General features: G+C 60.9%; 2 protein-coding genes and 1 long non-coding RNA gene across 4 annotated transcripts in view; 1 reads left to right on the top strand and 2 right to left on the bottom strand.

The window, feature by feature from the left end:
- Positions 1-1,326: 1,326 nt before the first annotated feature.
- LOC311199552 lies at positions 1,327-5,465 on the top strand. Its single transcript, XR_014617772.1, has 4 exons — positions 1,327-1,365; positions 1,993-2,080; positions 4,561-4,632; positions 4,942-5,465. It is a non-coding gene; the product is annotated as an uncharacterized lncRNA (long non-coding RNA).
- An 814-nt stretch (positions 5,466-6,279) lies between these two features.
- On the bottom strand, positions 6,280-17,004 carry ST6GALNAC2 (ST6 N-acetylgalactosaminide alpha-2,6-sialyltransferase 2). Of its 2 annotated transcripts, XM_084273360.1 has the most exons (11): positions 16,688-17,004; positions 11,575-11,667; positions 11,417-11,471; positions 10,941-11,115; positions 9,498-9,663; positions 9,274-9,412; positions 9,046-9,149; positions 8,815-8,898; positions 8,116-8,215; positions 7,289-7,458; positions 7,168-7,197 (listed from the first exon to the last, which is right to left on the bottom strand). In XM_084273360.1, the coding sequence occupies exons 1-10, from the start codon at positions 16,810-16,812 to the stop codon at positions 7,291-7,293; spliced, it is 1,209 nt and encodes a 402-aa protein (XP_084129486.1). In that variant the 5' UTR covers positions 16,813-17,004; the 3' UTR covers positions 7,168-7,197; positions 7,289-7,290. The 2 variants fall into 2 exon arrangements, with proteins under 2 accessions (XP_084129485.1, XP_084129486.1); XM_084273359.1 differs by having other exon boundaries at positions 6,280-7,458.
- Positions 17,005-25,472: 8,468 nt separating this feature from the next.
- ST6GALNAC1 (ST6 N-acetylgalactosaminide alpha-2,6-sialyltransferase 1) overlaps positions 25,473-26,694 on the bottom strand; it is a gene marked incomplete at both ends in the record, with an annotated part of 28,437 nt that continues 27,215 nt past the window's right edge. Inside the window, 2 exons of the mRNA XM_084273713.1 lie at positions 25,473-25,643; positions 26,011-26,110. Of these exons, the coding sequence (XP_084129839.1) occupies positions 25,473-25,643; positions 26,011-26,110 (271 nt within the window). The remainder of the gene's footprint in view (positions 25,644-26,010; positions 26,111-26,694) is intronic.

Consider the following 26,694-nt stretch of genomic DNA (forward strand, 5'->3'; position numbering starts at 1 on the left):
ATTTTAACAAGGACATTGCCATCTCTTTCTAGCCTTCTCACACCACTAAAGAAGAAAAAGAAACACAATCCCAACCCAAAAAAGGCCTCCTGCAGCCTGTTGACTTTTGAAGAGAGGACAACGTGGAGAGCACAGGGCTCAGGAGTCAGGTTAAATCAAGGCTCTGGACAAAAATAAATCAATCGGGTTCTAAACAGGAATAAGGCCAGGAGGACCCAGGCACTAAAAATAAACACAGAGTCACGCTGCCTTTCCCTGGGAACTTGACTGCCTGGCCTGGAGAAGGGCCTCCCAGAGCACAGGGACAGCCGGTGTGGGCAGTGGCACGGAGCCATCAGAGAGGATCCAGGAGCAGAGAAACACTGAGCTCCTTGGCAGCACCTCCCTCCAGCTCTTTCAGATAACGCACAGTGGTGTTTCCACAGATTCAGCAGCCAGGTCAGACAAAAGATGAAATGGCCACATTGTACAGTGCCAGGGTAGGAAGGTCACTCTTGGTTTTGCTGCACAGAAACAGGAAGCCTTCCACAAGTACATCGAGTCAGATCCCCCACTTCCCAAACATTCCAGGGGTGACACTGGTTAAATCCAGGGCTTTCACCTGTACTCAGACATCTCTGCTTCCAGACTCAGGTTTGTCAGTTTTCCATTGCCAGCCACTGGAGTTATATCCAGGAGGGTGGATAAAGCTTTTGGGCAAGGAAGTGGCTATCAACTCTCTTACTTTTCCTCCCTTTAGTTCTGTTTACACATTCCTATAGTTCATGAGCTAAATGGGATCCTACAGATGCCACAGCAGGTTTTGAGAGCAGAGGACGAGGGTTACACACTCTGGAAGCATCGCACACCCAAAGCACAGCACGCAGATTCACTAACCCATCCCTGACTGATCCCCAATCCCCAGCTAACGAGTCTTTTTGAAGTGTGACACATCCTACACAAGTTAAGACTTGTTCCAGGCTTTTGGAAGCACTTGGCATACGGAGTACCGCCACACAGGTCTCCCTGCTAATCAGGGCACACGAAGAACCGGGAGATGCAACTAACAACGGTGCAACAGCTCTGAGCTCCGGTGCCGGTACCCGAGGCAGTCCCAGGCCGCCACCACGCTTCCCGGGAGCGCCTGCAGAGCCCTCGCCAAGGCCACAGCCGCATCATCAGCCCCTGGGCCGCCAGACGCCCCTACACCCGCCCCCAGGGCCGTGCCCGGGACCCTGCGGAGGGCAGCGGGGCTGAGCCGAGCCCCGCGGGAACTACACTTCCCATCAGCCCCCGCGCCTCCGGCGAGCCCAGGCGCGCGCGCAGCCCGCGCTCCCTCCTTCTCCGCGAGCGCGCCGGGGCAGCATGGCGGGCGGGCTGACGGCGGTGAGTGGGGCCGGCCGCCATCGGCAGCCATCCGCGGGCGCGGCGGCCCCGAGGGACACGGGAGGAGCGGGAGGGGGAGCGGGGCGCTCCGGCGCGTTGCCTCGGCTGGCTGTAGGGGTGCGGCGGCGCCTCGATGCCTGCCTGCGGGGGGTGTAATGGGGTGCCCCCCCCCGCCCCATATCCCCTCGGTAGATGGAAGGAGGCGAGGCCGGGCTGCGCTGCCCGGCTCCGGCCCTCTCCCTGCGGCGGGGGGCTCCAGGCACCGCGGCCCGGCCCGGGCAATGCTCGGCTGGCGGGTTTTGACAGCGATTCCTCCCCATCAGCGCCCGTTCCGCAGCTGGCGCGGCCACCAGCGCTGCGCCGGGCCCGGGCTCCAGCCCCCCGCCAGCCGCGGGGGCACCGGGCCGAGCCCTGGGCCGAGCAGGGCCGGTGGGGCCCGGGTGAGGATCACGGCGGCCCCGCGCGGTCCCGGGGTGGCTGCTCGGGAAGCTGAGCCGGTGATGAGGGTGTTATCCCTGGCTGAAGTGAATGCCCTGTGGAAACGTGACTCTGAGGCTCGGCGCTAAGGAGATGAAGGCCAGAGCAGGCCCTGACGCACAGGCTGACTGCCCCCTTTCCCCGTTTCAGGGCACAGCCTGCGGCCAAACAAGGGCCAAAACACTCACCGACCCGGGAGGCTGATTCCTTCGCGGGACCGACAGAAACCTGCACAACGGTGAGAAACAGCACCTGGTGCTGAGCTGGGGAAGCAAGATCCCTCCTGCTGTGCCAGGCGACAGCCCTCTGGGCCTCCTGGGAAGGGATATAAAAGCCCGGTGGGTTGATTAACATAATTAGGCTAATCAAGGCTGTAGCTTTGTTGCTGCTGCCACCTGAGTGTGCAGCCCTTCACTGCTGCAGAGAGTTAGGTTGAAAGGCAACACAATCAATGGGAGTTTTACTGTTGTTGGTGGCCAGTGGAGCCACCTGCTTGTCAGCGTGGGCAAAGATGAGCAAGAGCAGGAGGGATTCAGGAGGAGAGGAGGGATTGGGTGACAGCCCGTTATGGAGACACTTGACACAGCCCATCTCAGAACTGTGTTGGTAACAGAAATAGACCTAGTGACAGAGGAATTGCTGTGTTTGCCTACCCAGAGGTGCACTGGGACAGTCTCAAACGTGCCTCAGGTTGCTGGGGCTGGGGAGCTCAGTTGACATAGACCAAAGGGTCAGGCAGGGAGGTGGTTTGAGATGTTTGTATGGGATGAGAAGCTGGTGGAGTTCTTTTCCTAAGCAAGGATTTAAATAGCATCCACATCCTAAAGTTCCTTGTCTCCAGGTGAGGCAGCTCAGTGGCAAACACACTCCTGTTTCCCCGAGGGACAGGTTTCTCTTGTGCTAAGTTTGCATGACACAAATCACCTCTGATTAGAAGACTTCCTCTCCAGTTCTTGCTCTGCAGCCCAGTGCTGGTTGTTGTCCGAGGGGGTGGAGAAGAAATGAGGGAAGGAGAAAGCCTTCCTTTGAAATACTGTTGCTAACAGTGCTCAGTGCAACTTAGATTCAGGAGGGAATCTCTTGCTGTGTGATTCAGTCAGGGTGCTCCTGCTCTGGCCAGGGGGGTTGGATTAGATGAGCTTTCAAAGTCCTTTCCAACGCTCTGTGATCCCTGCAGACCCCTGGGGTTGTACCTTCTCCCAAAGATGACTTTGGCAAGAGGGCAGTGGCTAAGCCAGGCTTCAGGCTGGTAAGAGAAGCATTGCATGCTGCTTGTCCTGAGTCTGTTAATCAAGTGTCCTGTCTGTAGCAGCCTGGCCAGGCAGAATTCCCAGTCTTTGGATATACCAGTCATGAGCAAGAACCCTGCTCCTCAGTGTGGCAGCGTTGGGGTGTCTGGGCTGTGTGTAATTTGTAGAACCACACACAGAACCACAGAGCATCAGGAGCTGGAAGGGACCTCCAAAGATCATCCAGTCCAGCCCCCCTGCCAGAGCAGCATCACCCAGACTAAATCCCACAGGACACATCCAGGAGGGTTTGGATGTCTCCAGAGAAGGAGACTCCCCAGCCCCTCTGGGCAGCCTGTCCCAGGGCTCTGCCACCCTCACAGGGAAGAAGTTTCTCCTTATATTCATGTGGAACTCCCTCTGCTCCAGCTGCACCCGCTGCCCCTTGTCCAGTCATTGACCATCCCTGAGCAGAGCCTGGCTCTGTCCTCCTGACTCTCACCCTTTACATATTGATAGACATTGATAAGGTCACCCCTCAGTCTCCTCCAAGCTAAAGAGCCCCAGCTCCCTCAGCCTGTCCTCGTAAGGAAGGGGTTCTGCTCCATCTCAGTGGCCCTGCACTGGGCTCTTTCAAGGAGTTCTGTGTCCTTCTTGAGCTGAGGGGCCCAGAACTGGACACAACATTCCAGGTGGGGTCTCACCAGGGCAGAGCAGAGGGGGAGAAGGATCTCTCTTGACCTACTAACCACCCCCCTTCTAACACACCCCAGGATGCCATTGGCCTTCTTGTCCATGAGAGCACATTGCTGGTCATGGTCATCCTGCTGCCCCCCAGGTCCCTCTCATTAAGAAACCAATCAGTGCCCTAATACCTCATCAATGTAAAATCTTCAGGAAGAGCTCACAGCTAGAACCTGAGGAGCTTATTTAACCCTGGACAGGGGAAGAAGCTGAGCCTGTGATGTGCTGTTATCCCTGTCTGACAACTCAGCTGTGAGGGAGAGACAATTGTCCACTGAGGCTCATGATATCCCCGTAGCAGGTCTCCCACCCCTTGTAGCAGGTCTCCCACCCCTTGTAGCGGGTCTCCCACCCCTCGTAGTGGGTCTCCCACCCCTCGCAGCACCAAGCCTGGCACCCTCCTGTCCCCTTTCCTCCTGCCCTCGCGACATGCCCCTGCAGCACAGCTCCTGTCCCGTGCACACAGGCTGTTCCACAGCCCCCAGCAAGGCTCTGTACAGGGAATAGCAGCGCTGGTGCTGTTGTCATAGCACAGTTTAGGTTCTGAGGAGCTTTCAAGCTCCTTATCCAAACAGTGAGGCACAGCGGCGGGTTGAAGGGCAGATAAGCGCGGTGGTTTTATCTGGCCCGATGTACAGTCACTGAATACACAGGCCCTAACAGCACTTTGTCTCCAGGTAGCTGACAGCTGCCTTCTGCTAAACAATTTCACGCTTTATTTAACAGAATTTGTGTTTGTTTGCAGAAGATCAATAACCCTGACTGACGGGCTGAGCCCAGCGCGCTCGCCGGCGGCCGACTTCCGTAAGGACCCGAGGTCAGTGTGCAAAGGAGGAGGGAATGGACAGGCTGGCGGTGGGGTTGGGTGCTCTGTCAACACAGCTATGTACCAGGTTGGAGCAGGGACCGGGAAGAGCACGTGGGGCTCTTGGCTTCCAAGGAATAAGGGAGGAAAAGTGAAGAGGCAGCTCAGCGATAAGGGGGGACAGTGAAGAGGCAGCTCAGCGCTAAGCAGGGAAAGGAAAAGCTGCTCAGTGCTTAGAGCACAGAGAGGGGAGGGAATTGTTTCAGTACAAACTCCTTAGGAAAGCTGTTTCAGCCTTGCTCTTTGGTGTCATCCTTCCAGAGCTGGAGACAACGGGAATGGATCTCACAGCCGTTGATGGGTGTACACCAGATACCTGTGTGTAGCCACGGGCTCCTCTCTGCTCCATGGTTGCTACAACTGCTGCTTCGGTACGTGCCCAGTCACGCCAGAGAAGATGAAATGGTGCAAATCAGGGAGTTTTCAGCTGAGAGTTGCTTTGCTCTGACACTGCCTCCTCTCACTAGGACCTGATCTGCTGCTGCCTGGAGGAAAAAGTGGTTCCCTGCTTTCCCTGCTGCCTTCTGTTCCAGAATAAAATGAAGCTGTGGAAAATCTTGGGAGCTGAAGTTGGGTTTTGTTTGGGTATGGAGTTTTTTTAAAGGTTCTCTACACAAACAAAAATGGTTTTGGGGAGGTACAGAAAGGTTTTGGGGTTAAAATGCTTTGTGAAGTGGAAGCAGTTGTGAGCTTACCCATCATAGCAAAACCTGTACCTCCCCAATCCCCAAAGACTTCAGGGTCTGCGGGTCAAGAGTGATCCATGGTGACTGGGGCAAAACTTCCTGGGGCTGGGAATGCTGCTTGGAAGCGTAGAGGTGAGGGAGGAGTGAGAGGCAGCAGTTGAGCCCCAGCTTCTTTGGTAAGCCCTGAACGTGTTTTAACTCCGGTCCTTTGGCTACACCCTTGGCTGGAAAACCCTTTCCCAAATGGAAATGGAGGGTGTGCAGTGCAGCTCCTGACGTGCACAAACAGCTCTGCCCAGGAGCTGGATGCTGTTCCTGGCAGGATGCTCTGCTCCTCGTTAAACCCTCGTTAGGCCCCTGCGTCAGGGCGCTGCTGGTGCCAGCGTCCCTGCGCGGGCTGCGCCCAGGCACGGCCACGGCCGGTTCCAGGAGGTTTGGGTGCCCTTCTGGGAGGGAGATGTGGGGATCAGGTTTGTTCTTGTTGTGAAGGAGGTTTTGCTGAGTGCTTGGGAATAGAAAACAGGCCTGACAGGCTGCCTCATGCCCTGGTACGGTTACTGTGCTGGGAACAAAGGTTAATTTGAGACCTGGGCACACGAGATGGGCTCCAGGCTGGAGATTACATCTCTCCAACCAGCCTGTAGCCCAATCTGCATGCTGAGAGCAGCCTGCCTGGGGGAGGCTGGAGGTTCCCTGGCTCACAGCCCAGCTCCCTCCTCATCTCTCCCCTGGATCACTCCTCCCCAGCTGATGTACAGCAGGTTCCATCCTGGGGGGGCTCTGAGCTGCTCCCACAGATCCAGCACAGCCCCAGGCACCTCCCAGCTCCCGTCCCAACCTCCATGGCCATTCCCTGGCTGAAGGTAGGGGGTCTCAACCCCCCCACCATTTCCCAAAACAACATGAACAGGCGTAAAAAGGACAGGACTGTTGGGTGCCTGTGTATTTAGGTGAAGGGGGAAGGGTTACACTGTGTGCCCCAGCACCCCTCCGGCACCCCAGCAGTGCCACCTCAGCAGCACTGCTCCCAGGACAGCTGGAGGGCCCAGACCTTTGTCTCCTTTGGGTGTTTTTGGGAGATTCCCTAACCCACCTGGCACTGGACCTCCCTCTCCTCATGTTCAGAGAGCAGCCCGTGGTCCCTGTGCAGGTAAACCCCACAGCCCCCTGGCACACACGGGGGCTGTAGGCCAGTTCTCATCTCCAGGCTGTGCTCCCAGGTCAGCCGTGTTTCTGCTGCCCCAGCTGAGCTGTGTTATCCCTGCTCCTGGCTGATGGCTTCTCACATCCCTCCTTGCTTGGAAACGCTGTGACCCCGAGAAGGGGAGAAGCACCAGGCAACGCTGTGCATCTGTCACAGGAGAGGGCAGAGGCAAACGATCCTGCTGGGAAGCAGCACTTGTTGCAGCCAGAGCTGGGTTTCTGCAGTCCAGGAGGGAGGTGTTCTCCAACCCCACCACCTCCCCCTCCACTGGATGATCTCATCTCCATCTCTCCAGCCCTGGGGTTCATCATTCTTGTCACAGTCCCACTGCAGTGACAAGCATTTGAGCTGGTGTGTGACACTGGTGAAGGGTGTCTTTCAGCCAGTGGCTCCAGCATCTTCCAGCATCACCCTGCTCCTGTGCTTCCCAGCCACAGTTGTGGGACTGGGAGCTTGCAGCTTCAGGGTGCTCCAAAGGCCACACTCGATCACGTTTGAGCCACGAGACAAGTTGCCAGAGATGCCAGAGGAAACGCAGCATCTCTCAGTGCCGGCTTCAGCTTGCCCCTTCTTACCCTCACCACCAGCTGTGGTGCAGAGGGTCTGCTCCTTGCGCTGGCCAGCCAGCTGTGGAGAGCCCTCAGGGAGGAGAAGGTGGCCTTCAGGAGAGGAGAAGCCACAGGAGTCCTTGGACTTGCCCCCGTGGGCCACCACTCACCCTCACCGCTGGTAGAGAGTCATGATCCCTGCTCGGTGCAGGCTCCTCCACAGCGCCGCCTCCAGCATCATGTCGTGGTTGGCGTAGAACACCAGCGGCTTCTTCTCCAGCTCGTAGTAGTGATCTGAGAACTGCTCGTAGTTGGAGGTGATGAACCCGTAGGCACTGACCTGTGGGGAGGAGGGTGGCACAGACAGATGGAGAACAGGGTTAGGGCTCAGTGTAAGGTGCTCAGTGGAGAACAGGGTTAGGGCTCAGTGTAAGGTGCTCAGTGGAGAACAGGGTTAGGACTCAGTGTAAGGTGCTCAGTGGAGAACGGGGTTAGGACTCAGTGTAAGGTGCTCCGTGGAGAACGGGGTTAGGACTCAGTGTAAGGTGCTCGATGCAGAACGGGGTTAGGGCTCAGTGTAAGGTGCTCCGTGGAGAACAGGGTTAGGGCTCAGTGTGAGGTGCTCAGTGGAGAACGGGGTTAGGGCTCAGTGTAAGGTGCTCGATGGAGAACGGGGTTAGGGCTCAGTGTAAGGTGCTCCGTGGAGAACAGGGTTAGGGCTCAGTGTGAGGTGCTCAGTGGAGAACGGGGTTAGGGCTCAGTGTGAGGTGCTCAGTGGAGAACAGGGTTAGGGCTCAGTGTAAGGTGCTCAGTGGAGAACAGGGTTAGGGCTCAGTGTAAGGTGCTCCACACACCACCACCCACCCACAGGGACCTGGGGTGGCACGTGCAGGACAGCCACCAGCACAGCTGGTCCCCATCACCTTAGAGCAGCTAGTCACAAGCCCCCAGCAGCTGAGGGGGGTCCCTCATGCCCATGGGGGGGGTGGCCCCTTACCTGGTCGCAGGTGTGGAGCGCAGTGAGGAGCATGATGGCGCCAGTGCTGGGCATGTAGAGCGACCCGTACTGCATGTTCAGCAGCTCCGACCGCAGGAACCTGCCGGTGGATGGGGTGGGTCACAGGGGTGCTCACTGCTGGCACGGCCCCACAGCCCCCAGACCCAGCCCCAGCAGCACCCAGTGCCTGTCCAACCCCCACCTATGGCAATGCCAGTGCCTGGTGAGGTGCCCGGTGAGGTGCCCGGTGAGGCAGCGGCACGGAGGGAAGCACAACTCGTGTGGGCTCTCTGCTGGCTGCCCCTAAGGCTCAGCCCCTTCGCTGCAGGTGGTGGAAAGGCACCTCCTGGCTCTCTGAAGTCACCCCAACCCAAGCTCCTGCTTCCAGGAAGGAAGGCCCTTGGGCCCTCCCCCTCTGCCCCCCCAGACTAGGCAGAACTGGACTTAGTTTGGGAAATGGGAGATGGGGTGAGAGATGAGGCTGAAGGGAATCACCCTGCCAGCCAGGGCATGAGCTGTGCTGCTGGGAGTGGGAGGCACAGACCTCTCTGTAGGGAGCCAGAGACGTGGTTCAAGTGCCTGGGGAGGACTGGGACCGGGTTTTCATGCTGAGCAGCCACCGGTCTGTACTGGAGAGCAGTGGTGGGCTGAGCCTAGCCCAGAGCAGAGCTGGGCAGCAGCTGTGCTCCTCATCCTCACCTGGCTGTAAGGTACTGCAAGAAATCAGGGTGCAGCAGCTTGAACTTCTCTGCAGACGCCTCCGGTCCAAAATACTTCTGTGGCCTGTGGTGGGGTGAGGAGAAGGGCAGGGGACAGGTCACCAGAGCCCTGGGGCTCCCTGGGGTTTGTCCCAGCAGGGATGGGCATGGGGTGCTGTGCCTCCAGTGCATCCCGGGAGGTGCTGGGGGGAGGATCCTGGGGGCTACTTACTTGTCCCCCTTGTCTGAGCCTTCGGGGACCGGGCTGCCCTGGATGGCCGACTTCAGCATCACATAGTCACGGACATCCGAGGGGATGAAGATGTACCTCAGGTCCTGCAGCGGGGACACAGACGTGGGTGGGGGCTCCTGAGGTGGGGGGGGGGGAAGGTTTTGGGGGCAAGCCCAGCCTCAGGGTGACGACCCAGTTTGGGGGTCACCTCCCCAGCAAGGTGCTCACCTTGGCCTGGGGTATCTGGGTGAAGCCGTATTCCTCGTAGGCGATGAGGGAGTTCTTCATGGTGTTCACCGTGAAGCCGTAGAAGGAGACCTTGGTCCCCACATCCTCCTCGAAGCCTTTGATCACAGCACCATTGAGCCTGCAGGAGAAAGGCAGGACGTGTGGCTGGGGCCAGCCACATCCCAGCACCCCTGGTCCCATCCTGCCCCGAGCCCCGTCCCCACCTGAAGACCAAGTCGTGAGCGTCGATGGCCTTGCCCTGCCGCGAGCCGTTGAGGATGCCGCCGTTGCCCACCACGGCGCAGCGCACGCAGCCCCGGGGGAAGCTGTCCCTGCTGAAGAGCTGCCTGTTGGCCGAGGTGTTGAGGAGCTGGAGGGTGCTGCCCACCACTGGAACGGAGCAGGATGCGGCCCGTCAGCCGGGAAAAGGGGTGTGTGTCAGCTCAGCCTCCCACAAGAGCACAGCAGGAGCAGCACACACACAGCTCCCAACACCCCACAAGAGCACACGCAGGAGCAGCACACACACAGCTCCCAACATCCCACAAGAGCATACACAGGAGCAGCACACACACAGCTCCCTACATCCCACAAGAGCACATGCAGGAGCAGCACACACACAGCTCCCAACATCCCACAAGAGCACACCAGGAGCAGCACACACACAGCTCCCTACATCCCACAAGAGCACATGCAGGAGCAGCACACACACAGCTCCCAACATCCTGCAAGAGCACACCAGGAGCAGCACACACAGCTCCCAACATCCTGCAAGAGCACACCAGGAGCAGCACACACACAGCTCCCAACATCCCACAAGAGCACACCAGGAGCAGCACACACACAGCTCCCAACATCCCACAAGAGCACACGCAGGAGCAGCACACACAGCTCCCAACATCCCACAAGAGCACACCAGGAGCAGCACACACACAGCTCCCAACATCCCACAAGAGCACACGCAGGAGCAGCACACACAGCTCCCAACATCCCACAAGAGCACACGCAGGAGCAGCACACACACAGCTCCCAACATCCCACAAGAGCACATGCAGGAGCAGCACACACACAGCTCCCAACATCCTCATGCAGGTATGGGGTGGGATGGGGGGCACTGTCCTCTCCCAGGCACGCTCCAAACAGCAGCCAGAGGGGCTGTGTGGGCACCAAGATGCATCTGGACATCTCCAGCCCCAACCATGCTCCTGCCCACACCAGCCACAGCCCCTTTGGGACAGTATCTCTGTGGAGCTGCCACCAGGTCACTCCCCACACTGTCCCCAGCACTTCCCAGCCCGGGGATGGAGACTGGCGGCTGCTGGGAGAACAGAGAGTGGGTTTGGGGTAGGAAGGGAACAATCTCCAGCCACACAATGGAGTGGGTTGTCCGGGCTCCTCCGGCCCCAGTTAATAATCCCGCTCACACTGGGGCTTTTATCTGGGGAAATGTCACAAGATGCAAGGAGTGGCGTTGGCAGAGCCATTCCCTCCACCCCACGCCTGTGGGGAGCCGGATCAAGGTCCCTGGCTCCTCTGCAGGGTGTCTCTGCCTGCCCCATGTCTTCAGTCCCTTCTGCTGAGCTCCCCGGGCCCCTCGAGCCACCCCAAACCCCCCATCGCCCCCTCACCCCACCCGCTGCCATCCCCAGCCCGGTGGGGTCCTGTACCTGCACGGGACAAGCCCTGCCAGCCATAGGGGACGTGTCTCGTCTTCAGCCTGTCCCAGGTCTCTGGGGTGAAGTGCTGGTCCCACATCAGCACGGGGGTGTCGAAGCGGAAGATCTCCCCAAACTTGGGGTCTGCCTTTGCTCTGCCCATCACCGAGCGGAGGCAGGTGCTGGGCTGGGAGCGGGGAGGACCTCAGTTCAGTCTCCAGCCCGGGTTCACCTTCCCTCCCACATCCCTCCTCAGCAGGCACGGAGGAGAGGACAAGCCCAGGGACAGAAACGCTCCTCATCCTCCCCACATTCTGCTGGGTCACCCAGGCAGGGCGCTGCCTCGTGCCTCAGTTTCCCCAGCTGCAAAACTTTGATGCCCAACTCTTACACCCCAACAAACCTCTTCCAGGAGATGCTTCTCCTCCTCAATTTCCCCACATAAACCCCCTCAGGGAGGGACAGCAGGGTGCTGTGCTAACCATTACCTGCTGTCTGCTGGGCTTGGGCTCCTCCTGCTCCTCAGGCCTGATGGGCTTCCCACTGGAAAGGCACCAGCACAGGGCAGGGTTAAAGATCCATCACTTGGCACCAGGCAGCCAGCTCCCAGCTCGTGCCAGGCCCACCACACACACCTCCCCCTTACCTCTCAGAGCCGCTGTCTGGGGTCTCCATGTGGCTCCCAGCTTGGTGTGACATCCCCGGCAGAGCCAGGCCCAGCGGCTCTGGCTGCAGCAGGCTGGGAGAAGAAGCCAGTGGAGGCTCAGCCAAGGAGGTTGACACCGAGTCATCACACCCCAACACCTTCCCCCCCTCTACACCCCCCCCGAGAGTCACAGGGCAGGACCACGTCACCTGCACCCAGCTGCCCTCAACTGCTGCCTGTGCCCATCCCAGCTCCATCTGCAAATCCCTGGGGTTGTGCTGAAAGCAGCCACCACCTCCTGGTGGGTTCTACCCCCAGGACGGTCACATACCCAAAACTGCACCCAGCCCAGCCTGCAGCCCAGGTTCTTCCCACCATCCCACCCTTCCCAAGCCCAGGCAGGAGGGGGCTGGGACTGGGATACACCATGCAGAACAGAAGGACATGTTTGGTTGCTGCACTGGAGAAGCAATCAGCAACTGGGACCTGGAGGGGCTCGGGGTGTACAGGACCCCCTTTCCCCATGGCCCCATTTGGGTCATGCCCTGACCCCTGGGGATGGAGGTGGAGGGTCTCCCTGCCCTGAGCATCTTGGGGTGCCCGGTGGAGGCCAGGCAGAGTGGACCCAGCTTCCCAGGGGGTGTGTGGGGGGGGGGCATGGGGCTGGGGGCGAGGAGGGTCTCAGCCTGGCGAGCAGGAGGTGGGAGCCCACCGGAGGGGAACAGGCTCCCATTCATCCCCGCACAGAAGGGCCCTTCAGAGCCCCCCGGCGCCGCCTCCAGCCCAGCCGGCAGGTGCCCAGGCCAGAAGGGGGGTATTGTGGAGCAGACAAGGGCCCCCTTGTTCCAGGGTCTGGGCTTGGGAGCCTGGGGACAGGTAGAGGCAGGTGGGGAGCGGAGCTCTGCCTCCCCCCTGGCCCCCACCGGCGCCATGCCACAGGCGTTGGGTTTCCGTCCCCGAGGGCCCCTGATGACACCAGCTGCACTGGCAGCCCCGCTGGCAGCAGCTCCAGACCTGTTTGCCACCCAAACCCTGCTCAGTGCCACCCAAACCCCGCTCAGTGCCACCCAAACCCCGCTCAGTGCCACCCAAACCCTGCTCAGTGCCACCCAAACCCTGCTCAGTGCCACCCAAACCCCACTCAGTGCCACCCAAACCCCGCTCAGTGCCACCCAAACCCTGCTCAGTGCCACCCAAACCCCGCTCAGTGCCACCCAAACCCCGCTCAGTGCCACCCAAACCCTGCTCAGTGCCACCCAAACCCCACTCAGTGCCACCCTGGGGGTACGCTGGGACAAGGGAAGGGGGTGGGGGGACAGCCCGGTGCCTTCCTCACCCGCCTGGGTGCTGGCACTGGGTCTGGAGCATCCCCCCCAGGCATGGAGAGGGAGCCAGGGCTGGGCAGGCGTTGGGCTCCCGAGGGGCCCATCCTGCCATGCAGGGCCTGAGGGCTGCCCGAAGAGCAGGGAGCTTCTTCAAATCAAGTCAGGACGTCTTGTCTCAGAGTCCCATGGAAGCTGCCAGGTCCCCAGCAAGAGCTGGCACCCTGCAGAGCCCCCACCCCTGAGAACACCCACTGCCAGCCCGAGCTGAGCTCCCCAGCTCTGGCCTGTGCCCGCGCCCCTCAGCTGCCCGGGCAGGGTCTGTGCCCAGTGAGGCCCCGGCTGGGTCGTCAGAGGCTGTACAAGACCCTCTGGTTACACCCCAAGCTGCCCTTTCAGCCCCTCTCTGGTGGGCACAGGCTGCACAGCCTGCTCAGGGTGAAGCCCCCCCCCCCAGCAAGCGGCTGGAGAAGGCCAGTGCTCCCCCCAGCCCTGCTCTTGTTTCCTCCCACGCAGGAGGCAGGGGATCTGCAGCCCACGTGCCTCAGGAGCAGGAGCTTAGTGACACCACCAGCACCCAAACACCAGACCAGGGGCTGAAGAACCCCCCCAGCTCCAGAGCCAGAACCTGCAGAGCACCCAACTCCCCATGGCAGCACCCCCCTGCCCACAAAGCCCCCGGGGGTGGCCACCCACCCTTCTTCTGCCTGCAGCCGACCTCCAACTGTCCAAGGCCACTGCCCTCACGCCCTGCCCAGGCCCTGCTGCCCACACACAGCCCTCCAAATGCTTCCAAGCCTGTTTCTGGGCACAAATCCTTACCCTTCCCTTCCCTGGCTCATCCCAGTGCCCGTGGGACAAGGGAAAGACCTGGGTGCTGGCAGCAGGAGGGTGCAGAGGTACTTTCTGGGGATGCTGCAGGGGGACCCTTGGCAGCGTGGGGGGCTCAGACCCAGCTGTGCTCCGTGGGGGTGGGCACAGGCAGCCTGGCTCCTGGGACCCACCTTCACCACCCACACATGGCTCTTTGCTCATCGCTTCCTCCGCGCTGACCCTGTAAATCCAATCCCTGCTCCAGCACCTCCCTGCGCTCCCATCCCAGCTGCCGATGCTGGAGCCATCATCCCAGCATCCCAGCATCCCAGCATCCCAGCATCCCAAACCCTGCCCGGGTGGGTACGGGGCAGCTGAGCCCCCCTCCCCTGCCAGGCAGCAGCTCAGCAGCACATTGGGGAGCCAAGCGCTTTGACGTCACCCAGCAGGATGTGGTGAAGCACCTCGTGATGCCTGGTTGACTCAGAAGATGACAACCCTCCCTGGCCTGGCTGATGCACAATGTGGCTCTGGGGAAGGAGCGGCCCAGGGCTGCCCGGGCACCGGCTGGCGCGGCGGGGCTGGCCCAGCCTGGCTGTTCCCTCACCGTCCTGGCATTCACCAGCGTGACGACGTCTCCGGTCCACGGCCACCCCCCATTTCCTGAAGATAACACCACGTATGGGTGTTGTGAGCACACAGTCTGCTCTTATCTTCAGCAAACACTCCCAGGGCCCCGCAGAGCCATTTGAGGGAGCCGAAGCAGCAACGTGACCAGGCGTGTGCTCCATCCTACTCCGAAGGACGCAGCTCCAGGCAGCATCCTCCCCCGGCACGGCGCCAGCCACAGCTCCGTGCTCATCCCTTCTGCCCCAGAAGCCACAAACCGCCTCCCAGCAGCTCCCCAGGGGGGGGGTTCAGGGAGGTGGCCGGGCAGGGAGCAGGATGGGGCTGTGCCCAGCCAAACCTGGGGGCTCTGGGGATTCAGGTCCCCACTGGGAGCAGGGGGGCTGGCTGGCTCTCTGCGGGGACAGGGGCATTTCACCCAGCTCTGTAGGGTCCTCACCACCACTGCCAGCTTTGTGCCCAACTGGAGGGGGGCTCAGCATCCCCCCCCGGGGTCAGACCCTCAGGTGACTTGGTGCTGGCAGCAGCCAGTGTCCATCAGAGGGGTCATCCTCCTCCCAGCCCCCTTCATCCCTCCACAAGTCTGCATGGAGACACCACTCCCTCCAACCTCCCTGCTGAAACGTGGCCATGGCCACTGCGCCCACACGTGAGCCCCCCGACCCCCCTTCTGCCCCCACAGCAGGCAGAGCAGGCAGCAGGCAGAGCAGGCAGCAGGCAGAGCAGGCAGCAGGCAGCCACGACAGCCCATCAGCCGTGCCAAACACCGGCTGTCCCAGCATCACCCCGGGCTCAGCCCCACATCCCTGGGCAGTGCAGCACCCACACCTCCGGGTGCACGGTCCAGGTGGTGATCGTGGGGCAGCGTGTCTGTGAATGCCATCAACTGGGGCGAACTGGGCTCACTGGTTGGGCTCTGGCTTTGGCAGGAGGGTTAAAGCCAAGTGAACTGCAGGAGAGGTTTGGAGCTCAGGTCAGCTCCCCTCTACCTCATCCTGGGGCTCCAGGCAGTCACGGGCTGACCACGGGTGGCACAGCAGGAGTGGGGGTGGCTCTGTGGTGGGGGGCACCCAGTGCTGGGGCTGGTCCGGGCAGGGCTCACCCAGTTACATCTGCCGTGGTGGGGGTACCCGCTCCCACCTCACAGGTCTCCTCCACTCCCAGGATGGCCCAAGGGCCCTGCTCTCCATTCCCAGCTCCCTGCGTGTCCTGCTGCCCCTGTGTGCCTCAGTTTCCCCTCTCCTGACCACCAAGCTCTCCGTGGGAGCTGCTCACAACCTGCCTCAGCAGCGCTGCTCAGCCAGCACGGCCACGGGTGGAAACCACCGGGCTCTGCCCCGGCTGCTGGGGACTCTTGTGCCACTGGGGACACTTGTGCTCCCCAGCCCGGCAGGAGAGGGGGTGTCTGGGGCAGGAGGAGGAGCATCCGGACCCCAGGGCAGCCCAACCAGCTGCATCCCAGCATCTCCCAGCACAAACCCGGGCTCACCCCGTGTAGGACCAGCTGCGGTCCCCACAGCATCCTCCAGTCCCGGGCAGCACCCCAGAGCACCCACAGCGCTCGGCTCGCTCCTGGAGGGCGGCTGGTGCTGCGGGCCGAGCGCTGGGCTGGCTCCTGCGCCCCTGCCCGCCCAGCTGCGCTCCCCAGCACCCCCCGGGGGGACCCTGCACCCCTCTGGCTGGGGGTTGGGGGGCTCAGGAAGGGGGTCGGGAAGGCGGAGGACACGGGGCGGGGGGCAGAGGGGGGCCGCACAGCGGGAGATGCGGATTGTTGCTGAGTTTGGGAGACGCGGCTGCAGCCCCGGGAAGCTGTGGGGAGGAACAGGGGGGGGTCCCGGGGATCCGAGGGGGGTGCGGGCAGCCCCCCGGCTGGCTCCGGTCCCGGCTCACCCCGCACACGGGGCTCACGGCGGGTCGGGTCGGCTGCTGAAGGGGGGGGGGGGGGGAAAGGGGGGGGATGTTGCTCCTGCCGGGGCTGAGCCCCCTCAGCTGGCCCCGGCCCCAGCAGCGCTTTCCTTGCAAGTTGATGGGCTGAACCCACGAGGGGATCCCTGAAACTCCCCACCCGGCCCTGGGGTCCCGCTCTGCGCACCCCTGGACTCCGCGCCCAGGACACCCCGGGAGGGAGGAGGAGGAGGAGGAGGAGGAAGAGGAGGAAGGGAGGGAGGAAGGAAGGAGGGGGGGCAGTGGGCAGAACCTGCTGCGAGCACGTTTCTCAAACCCGCCAGCAGCCGGGGGCAGGGCTGGGACACCCTGCGCGGGGTGGCAGCGCCCGGCTCCCCCTCCCCTTCCCAGCGCCTGGATCCCCACGCGGGACTCGCACATCCCCGCCCGGCCCCCGAGCCCCTCACCTGGCTGTGATCCTCTGCTCGGTGGGCGCCTCCACCGTGGCGTAGTAGTGCCCGTAGAGGAGCAGGGAGGATGTTAAAGCCGCCAGGAGCAAAAGGCAGAGCCGCTTCCAGTGCGGGGACCCCATCCCGGGCACCCCAAGAGCCGGAGCTGCCCGCACCGGGCACCGGGCGCGTCCCGCCGGTACCGGGCAGACCCCCGCCAACTGCCCGGCCCGGTGGGCGCGGACACGGCCCCGACCCGAGCCCCGGGCGCCCGGCTGCACCTTGGGGCAGGCTGGGATGTTCCTCCGGAGCGGCGGGAGGGAGGGAGGGTGTGAGCCGGGAAGGGGGGGGGGGGAGGAGGAGGCACCGGGCTGACTGGTTCAGACTTGCGGAGGAAAAAAGCACTTTTGGAGCCGCTGGTTTTTCTCCCAGCTGGGGGTTAAACATTTACTCAGCCCAGGAGCGAAACGAGCTGCTGGGTTGGGGGCTGGGGGGTGGGGTGGGGGGTGGGGTTGAGGTTTTTTTTTCTTCTTCCTCTCCGTGTCACCCACCTACAGCTCACACAGCCCCGAGACCCCCCTGCCCTGTGCTCCAAGAACCCCATTCCCTGTGCCCTGGGAACCCCCTTCCCTGTGCTCCAAGAGACCCTTCCCTGTGCCCTGAGAACCCCCTTCCCTGTGCCCTGGGAACCCCCTTCCCTGCGCCCCAAGATCCCTCTTCCCTGCGCCCTGGGAACCCCCTTCCCTGTGCCCTGGGAACTCCCTTCCCTGTACCCCAAGAACCCCCTTCCCTGCGCCCCAAGACCCCCTTCTCTGTAACTTTCTTGTTGAGCTGAAACACGTGCTCTCACCCCGGGCTTCCTGAGCACACTGAGCTCACCCAAAACACCCTGTGACCCCCCCAGCAGCACCCAGTGACCCCCAGGGGCTGGAGCCAGCTGCTCTTCATGACAAACTGGTCAGAAGCTGCAGTCCCCCAGCAGCCCCCCAGCACGTACCCACACTGAGCAAACATGCTACTGTGGGGGCAGATGTGGTGTGAGGGGGGGGGGGGGGGTGAGGGGGGGTTACACGGTGTCAGGGTGCTGCCTCGGGATCCCTGCCCACCTCCTGCCCTTACAGACCATCCCCTCGCAGCCGGGTTTGCAGCAGACAGAACCCCGGGGCTCTGTGCTGAGCCCAGTTTGGGCTGAAGGGCAACGGAAAACGGTCGGGGGTGTGTGTGTGTGTGTGTGTGGGCGGAGGGAATCCGAATTAGACGCTCTGACAGTAGCAGGGGAAGTGTTTTGGTTGCTTTGACATCGCTGGAGTTAAACTCATCTGCACAAAGGGCTCAGCCCCGTGCACAAAGGGCCACGCACACAGGACTGCTCCTGACAGCAGGGGATGGGGTTCAGCAAGGAAAACAGCCCTTTCCCTCGATCCCCAGTGGTTTTTGGGGGGGGGTGGGGGGGGGTGGATTTTTAGGAGCCCACCCATCTTGGGGAGCAGCAGCACGGTGAGCCCTGCTGCATTCAAACCCTCAGCCCACCCAGCACCCAGGATGTGTTGGCCCAAGTGTCACCCACTGCCTGCCCCCTCCCCAAACACAGGCTGTTGTTACTCAGAGCCAGAAACAAGGGGCCATCCCTCCCCCCATCAGTGCACCCCCAGCTGTTTCTCCCCCATCTCTTCTTGTCCCCCCAGACCCACCCACCCCACCTCCCAGCTCCTTTCACGGGTGAGAAACGTGCCCACCATCTCCCAGCACTTTGCTGCAGCCCCTGTTTGCTTGTGGGCACAGCAGCCCCCAGCTGCCAGCCTTGTCCTGCTGGGAATTCTGGCTGGGCAGGGGTGGCACCGTGCTGGCACCCACCACGTGCCCAGGTGACATGGGTGACCATGTCCTGGTGCAGGTCTGTGACACTGGGCTGGCACCGGTGGCCTCATCCCACTGCGGAGTGGACGTTGGACCTGGGTCACTCTGAGGGGCTGGTGGGCAGGCTGATCCTAAGGGAAACCTCCAGGGAATGAGTGCTGCTGTGGTGCAGGAGCTGGGGAGCTGGGACAGGCTGGCTCAGCTGGCACGGGGTATCTGAGGGAAGGAGGGACATGGGGGGGACACGGGGTGTCTGAGGGAAGGAGGGACATGGGGGGGACACAGGGTGTCTGAGGGAAGGAGGGACATGGCGGGGACACGGGGTGTCTGAGGGAAGGAGGGACATGGGGGGGACACGGGGTGTCTGAGGGAAGGAGGGACATGGGGGGGACACGGGGTGTCTGAGGGAAGGAGGGACATGGGATGGACACGGGGTGTCTGAGGGAAGGAGGGACATGGGGGGGACACGGGGTGTCTGAGGGAAGGAGGGACATGGGATGGACACGGGGTGTCTGAGGGAAGGAGGGACATGGGGGGGACACGGGGTGTCTGAGGGAAGGAGGGACATGGGATGGACACGGGGTGTCTGAGGGAAGGAGGGACATGGGGGGGACACGGGGTGTCTGAGGGAAGGAGGGACATGGGATGGACACGGGGTGTCTGAGGGAAGGAGGGACATGGGGGGGACACAGGGTGTCTGAGGGAAGGAGGGACATGGGGGGGACATGGGGTGTCTGAGGCACAGGACAGACCACCACTGCCTGGGTGACACTGGGGTCTCAGCTGAGCTGGAGCCGAACAAGGAAGAAGAGGCAGGAAGGAGGAGTTAATCCCCACCCGAGGCAAAGGGCAGCTCAGGGAAGTGCAGATGAAGACTTTGATCCTTCTGCCTCTCTCAGGGCAGCCTGAGTCTGGGGTCCTGCTCAAAGATCCCCTGGCCTGGAGCCTGGGCACCCCCTCTGTGATTGAGGGGTCACCCCTCTTTGCTCAGACCCCAGGGATTCGCTTCCCTTCCACCCACTCAAGTGCCCTGACTCGGCCCTTTGCTGGCCACAGGACCTATTACCCCGTGTCCCAGCACAGCCGGGCCCTGGGGGTGGCACCGACCATCCAGAGGAACCCTGGGCAAGGGCAGGAATTTGCCTGGGGACACATTTTTGGCCCCTTTACATAAACCCCGGTGCATTTGCACAGAGGAGGGAGGAGCTGGTCCCTCCCCAGCACTCTCAGCCCTGGTTTCCAGCAGCACAGTAGTTTTCTGCTGGGGTTTTTGGTGGGGTTTTTTCAAAGGGTGAAAATGAGATGCACAGCTCTTCATCTGCTCCACTTGTTTTGTGCTGCAAAGAGGCTTGGCCCATGCCCTGAAATGAAGTGATGCTTAATTTAGCCGTTAAAACAAGTGTGAAAACCTTTTAGGATGAGAGCTGCCAAACAGAGATTAGGAGAAGAACACAAAAGAAATTACAACCAAACCCAGCAAGCGTCATTTTTAGCCTGGGCCCTTTATTCCAGTGATTACTCCTTGGAAACCAACCCCAAAGCCCTGCACACGGTGAGAGGGAGCCAAAGGAGAACAAGCACGTTCTGCACCAGCCTGGCTGCTGCCCACAGGTGGGAGGAGGAAAGTGTCGTCCTCTTGGCCATGATGAACTGTCCAGCTGGGAGAAAGAGCCCTCCAGAAATCTCCTGGAGGGTTTATAGATCCCCATGTGTTCGAGCACAGGTCAGAGGTGGATTTAGGAAAGCACTGATTGAAAATGGCCCTGAGATTGCAAGCCTGGAGCTGGGAATGTGTGGGGAAGGCAGGGCCATCCCACCACGATCCCTCAGCAGATGTCAGGGGTAGCTGACACACAGCCCCTTCCCCATGGGTAGGGTGGGGAGGGCACTGAGAGCACCTCCTCACGCCAGGTCCCTGTGGAAGGGGGGTCAGGCAAAGCTCCTGCCCACAGTGGTGCTGCCTGGGCTGTGCTGGGGATGCTCTCTGCTGATCCTCCAGTGTTACCCAACCCAATCAGGATGGTGAGTGGGGAAGTGGCAGCACAGAGGATGCCTGGACACAGGGACCTCACCACCCTGGAGCTCGGGGCCCTGTCTCTCTGCCTGGAGCTGTGTGCAGGGGAAGGGCCTGGGGGACACTGAGGCACCCTGTCTTTGTGCTGCCCTGGCAGGATGTGGCCCGGGGGGGTAACGGGCCCCTTAGACCCCTCCTGCTCCTCCCAAAAGGAGGAGGTTGTGGGCACATGTTGGGCTGAGGAGGCAGGTCCTGACCTCTCCTGCCGTGGCAGCACGTGGCTTCCCCTGGCCTTGTCCCCTCGCCCTGCTGGGGCCCAGCCTGGCTCTTATCACCCAGCAGGCTGCACATGGCAGAGCCCTTGGCCAGCCCTGGACCGCTGACCGGGGCTGAGATAAGCCCAGCACACAGCCCCAAGGCCATCAGCCCCTCTCTGCTGGGCCTGAGGCAGCCTGGGAGGCCCTGGGGAACGCCCTGGAAGGGTGCAGAGATGGGAAAAACACCTTGGAGAAGTTGGGGTGACAGTGCCAACCGCTGCTTTCCTGGTTTTTGCTGGCTCTGGACACGGCCGAGCGCACGTGGACTGGTCCTGCCCTGTCCTCAGCAGCGCAGCCTGTCCCTGAGGTGTGTGGAAACAGGGCAGCCAAGGGCCAGGCTGTCCCCAAAGCACACAGCTAGGGAGAGGGGACATCATCCGAGCACGGGTGGGCACCAGCCCCTTGCCCACCTGTCTGGTCCCACCCAGGGGAAGGACAGGGGGAGCCTTGGGATGGCCTCAGGACACCACAGGGGTCTTTCCAGGGCAGACCACCCCGAGGGCTGGGTCAGGACAAGCTGAGGAAGCCTCCCCTCCTCCCCTGCTGCTGCTCAGCCTGGCTGAGGAGCAGGGACTGTCACAGCCCCTGGCATGGGAAGCAGGGGCTGCTGCACCCCCCGGGGGGCTGTTTGCCCCTGCAGACAGGGGAGGTGCTGGAAGGAGGTCATCCGGTGCTTTTTGCACAACAAAGCCCTGGGCTGCTCCTTTATCTTGTTCTCCCTCCCCTGTTATCAATAGTTTTTCTTGTCCAACTGGATTTCTCTGCTGCCACATCCCCCAGCAAAGGAGAAGGTCCACAAAGGGGAGGTGAGGAGGGTGAGCCCCTTGCCCCAAACCTCTCTGCAACTGGGGATCATAAAGAGCATCCCAAAGTCACCACCACAGGGGTTCTTGTGCTGACCTGGAGCAGGAACATGCCTCTGCTACCTCCCCACAGTGCCCAGTTGGCTCCAGAGCGATGCATCCACAGGGAGCACCTGCTCCATGCTGGGAAGCTGGCCGTGGTGTCCAGCTCTGGCAGCTCGGTGTCTTGCCTGGGAAGAGGAGAGATGGGGAGTGACAACCTGCATTATGCCACCATGGCACAAGCCTGTGTGGGAGCTGTGTGTGCCACAGCTCCCTCTGGCAGCTGGTGGGGTTCAGTCTCAGCTGCCCATGCCAGCAGGCACCCTGAGCCCCAGGACACAGGGCAGGGCCCACCCTGCCCCTGCTCCTGGGCAGCCCAAGTGTCTGGAGAGCTGGTCTGAACGAGGTGAGCACGTCATCAAGGCCCATCCCCACTCCCCAAGCCCAGCAAGTCCCCATCTGCCTCAGTCCCCGCTGAGGAGCCACGTGTCAGCAAACAGGCAGCAGGACACTGGGCTCTGCTTCTGCCAGGGAAGAGGTGGAAACCAAACAGAATGTCACAACCCTGCCAGGAAGGTGGCACCACAAGAGCTCCCAGGTGACAATGGATTTGTTTCCTGCAGCATGGCAAGGAGTGTCTAGAGGCTGTTCACTTCTGGGGAAGCCAGGGAGGAGCTGGGCACGGCTGTACTCACAACTCACAGTACTCACCTACAGCTTCGCAGGGCTGAGGTGCTGGGGGGCATCTGGAGGAGCTGCAGCACGGCTGTGCACCCCTTCCTCAGATCAGAAACCTCTTGAAGCCAGCAGGACCCCAGAGCTCCCAGCTGGGAGCAGGGAAAGATGCTGCTGGGCACTGGGTAGAGCGCCCAGGCAGGAGGAGGAGTCGCTGTGTCCAAGGCATCTCTCGCTGCCGGTGCTGTGCCACGCTGCACCCTTACTCACACTTTACAACTCCAGGAGCGGCACTCAGAGGTACCAAACCACATCCACACACGTCCCTACACACCCCAGAGAGCTGCCAGGCTGGAAATCTTACCGGGTGTTCGAAAGCAGAGGAGCCTGGGGGGGAGGAGAGTCTGGTGCAGCTCCGGCAGCCGCGGGCTGTGCCAAACCTGGACGTGCCCCACGGTGCTGCCAGGCCCTGGGCTGCAGCTGCCACCTGCTGGCACCGGGACAATCCCGCTGGCCACGGGGGACAGCTGGGGTGGCACCGTGGTGCAGACTGTGCTGCCCAGGCCGGGGCTGCTCCAGCCTCGTGCCTGGGACACCCCCCAAGCTGTCCCCACGGGGTGAAGGGGCTGTGACCCCAGAGACGGGCTGTGCTGCAGCTCAGCCCATCCCAGGCAGGGCCAGGAGCAAAGCCAGGAGCTGCAGACAACCACCAGATCAGAGGGACTTCCCTGCTTTTGAGCTTGTTGGGAAACCCCAGACCAGAGCACAGGCCCTTCTCCAGCCAAGGTTGTTCCTGATAACATCAAACCAGCTGAGAAGGAAGCCTGGAGGGAACTGGCTTTGCTGGGGGGGAAAAGCCTCTTGGGAAGTCTCCTTCCCTTGACTCTGGGGAGCCTCAGCCACACAGAAGAGCTGGAAGCTGGGGGGAAGTGTGGGAGCTGCCAGCCCATCCCTGAGGCCTCTTTGCCCACCCTGATCCCCCTCTGGCTCCACAGGGACTCAGCCCCATCTCACTTCCCAGAACAGAGGGAAACAAAAGAGGAGGAGGGGGAAGGGAAGGGTCCAAGAGAAACTTCTTCCAACTTCTCAGGAAGAGAAAAGCCCTATTCAAGCAGGAAGAATACCCTGAGGAGCTGGTCACTAAGCAACCCCCAGCAATTCGGTACAGCCCAGCGCTGGGGCAGGGAACAAAGCTGCCTCCCAAGAGCCTGGCCAAGGGAGGCTGCAGGGCCTGGGGACAGGGGACACTGGCTGGGCACAGCCAGGGCGAAGGGCTGAGTCACCCAGCAGGGTCCAGAGCTCCTGGGTGCAGGAGTTTGTCCTCAGCTGGCTCTGAGGGTGACTAGTTGTCATCAGGCATCCCCTTCATGAGGCTGTTTGGTGCTCAGGAAGTGTCCAGTTCTGGGCTCCTCAGCATCCCTGCTCCCAGCAGACACTGCAGGGCTTGTGTGGGCTACACCCTCTCCCAGATAAGCTCAATTCTTCTCTTGGATTCTCAGGGTGGGGGCTTGTCCTTTGCAAACAGGCTCAGTGAGACACCAGAAAGAGCTCAGCCTCTCCAGAGCACCAGAGGAGAGGGAGAAAGGAAAGGAGGCCTGCCAAACCCTGCTGACCACCCACACTGAAATGCCTCCTGCCGAGCTGGGGGGTCCCTGGAGATGCTGCTGCCCCCCAGGAAAAAGCTGCACAGGAGGAACATCACTCACAGCCAGAGCAGGTCCACTGGGACCAGTCAGCGTGCAGCTGGGCACCAGTCCAGAGCCTGGTGAGCCCAGGGAGATGCACAGGACCTGCCTGGATCCTGCATGGTGTCACGGGGTGACCTGCCTGCCATTTGTCTCCAGCATCTGGTATCCCTGGACAGCAGTTGCTGGGACAAGGACAAACTCTCCAGCTGTTCCCCTGTTTCTTTGGGGAGGTGTTTGGCTACCAGACAGCAAGGTGAGCAAGTGGGGGATACTCAAGTGCCCCACAGAAGCTGCAGAGCACCTGCAGATGGAGGTGATCTGGTATTCAGTCCTGCCCTTCCCTGGCTTCATCATCCACTGGCTCAGCCTTCAGACAGCTGCTCTGGACACACAGTAAATGACTATTACCCACAAGGCTGCAGCAAAACCCCAGCTGGGTCAAAGTAGGGCCATTTATTTTGCTTGCAAGACTCCTTTCAGAAGGCAAATACACTACAGGCTTTCTGGCTGCAGCCAGGTCCCACTCAGCGTGATGGGGGACAGGCAAATCCAGCCACCAGTGGTGACACACAGCATCAATCCCAGGGCCCTGAGGACCTCCTCTGGCAAGAGAGCAAGAACAAGCCTGGTGGCAAAGCTGGGAGCCAAGCATACCAAAGCCCAGCTCACACAGCAGGACTGTAACATTAATATTCACATGTCCTGGAGCCCCAGAGCAAGAGGCACCGAGTCCGGATGCTGGCGTCCCATGTGAAGCATCTCCCAGCCCCTGAGCTGATGGTGGTGGTCCCTCAGAGCTGTCAGAATGAGACCATGCTGGGAAGCAGAAGGGTGACACATCCTCTCTCAAATTAGTGCCTTGGAAGTGTCTAGTCCATCCCTTTTATCTGCAGGGAGCAGAGTGAGAGCAGCACCTCCAGGAATTAAGTCAACCTGAGATAGGATCTGCATCCACCTCCATTCCCTGGCTGCAGAGGGGGCTTGTTCAGAGAATACACCCAACTCCAAGATGGGTGCCACTAACAGAAAGGATCTATCCAGAACAGGAGGAGCCCCAGCCTGAGGAGCATCTCTTTGCAAAGAAAGAAAACCCAGGTGAACACACAGGGCACTGGACCGTATGCCACCCAGATCCATCCTGGGTTCTTCTCTCCCAACACCAGTGCCTACAACCATCAGCAACAAGCCTGCAGCACAGCTCCATGGGACTTCTTTGTTGGCATATTGCAGTTTCTTGCTTTTGTGGTCAGTAGTATTTGCATATTTGTAGAAACATTGTGAGTAAACAGAGGAGGAAAATGACTTTGTGAGGATGAAATGTGCCTGGAAGTCCAGAGCTAACCTTGGCTCGTCTGTTCGCAGCGAGGTAGAGGTGAGATTTCCCAGGCAATGGCCCTGGCCACACAGTCAGGATCTCTGGTAAAGCTTCATAATATTCTCATCATGAAGCCTTTTCCACACCTTCTTCTCCAGGTTGAAGTCGTGGTTAGTGTAGAAAATGAGGCGCTTCCAGTCCTTGTCATAGTAGTGATCTGAGTACTTCTCGTGACCCTCTGTGATGTAGCCATAGGCACTCACCTGGGGAGGATGGAGGGCTCAGCAGGGAGAGGCACCAAGGGCAGAGGGAGCTAAGTGAATTACAGCACCCAGGTCCCAAATGGGGAGGGAGCACAGGCCAGGAATGCCAGTCAGGGCCCCTCTGAGTGAGCTGATTATGAACACTAACTCCAGAGAGCCTGGGAGGCAGAGAGGGTCTCAGGCCACAGCGTGTTTCACCACCTCTCCCCAAACTATTCTAGAGCTGTTTCTCACCTCCAGCCTGCTCCCCCATGGCTGACAAGAACCCAGAACCCCCTCAAGGCAGATGGTGAGCAGGGTTAGAGCCACCCTGTTATCCACCCCCCCTTCCAGGCAGTGCTGTGTGGAAGAGCCAGCGCGTGCTTACCCGGTCGCAGAGGTGCAGAGCTGTGAGGAGCAGGAAGGCCCCTGTGGTGGGTCTGTACAGGCGCCAGTAGGGCTTTTTTAGGGTCTCTGATTTTAAAAACCTGCAGTGGGAGAGAAGAACCCTCAGAGCTGTTGCTGGGTGAGGTGGTTCAAGCTGGGCAGGCCTCACCCCTACGGCTCGTGAGGCATCTGCCCACCCCGCAGCAGCTCGTGGCCGCTTCAGAGCAGCCAGGAGCCTGGCCACACGTGTGGGCACCTCTGTGTGCTCAGCAAAGCACCAGCCCAGGCCAGCATCCTCCACCCCTAACAAGCTAAGCCCAGCACTAGGAGTTAGGCCCTTTACATGAAAGCCTACCCTTAATCTGTCCCGTGCCTGGCAGTGCAGAAGTAGCTTTGAAGCTCTCTGGTATCTCCTCCTCTCCATCCACATTGAGGATTGAAATGAGATGTGGGGAAGGTGTAAGGGGGGTGTCACAAAACCTGAGAGGAGCTGCAGTGTTTTGTGGCAGCAGTTGTTTGGAAGGTAGGAGTCCCCACCAGGTAAAAATAGCATTGGAGCCCTCTCGGCCTTGGAAAGGGCTCAAGTCAGCAGGGAGACAGCAGAACAAGCAGGGAGGTACAAGCCATCTGGCACCACGTTTGCCTTGTCTCAGGGAAGGCAGAACTCAAGGAGACTGAAGGGGAA

Source organism: Gallinula chloropus (genome assembly GCF_964237585.1).
Source record: "Gallinula chloropus genome assembly, chromosome: 20".
Classification (NCBI taxonomy): Eukaryota; Metazoa; Chordata; class Aves; order Gruiformes; family Rallidae; genus Gallinula; species Gallinula chloropus.

Coding starts and splice junctions, on each gene's coding strand:
- ST6GALNAC2 (XM_084273359.1), bottom strand. CDS start 16,812: ATGGGGTCCCCGCACTGGAAGCGGCTCTGCCTTTTGCTCCTGGCGGCT. Junction 9,664..10,940: donor GCAGGGCTTGTCCCGTGCAG/GTACAGGACCCC, acceptor GCTCCGTTCCAG/TGGTGGGCAGCACCCTCCAG. Junction 8,899..9,045: donor GGCTCAGACAAGGGGGACAA/GTAAGTAGCCCC, acceptor ACCCCACCACAG/GCCACAGAAGTATTTTGGAC.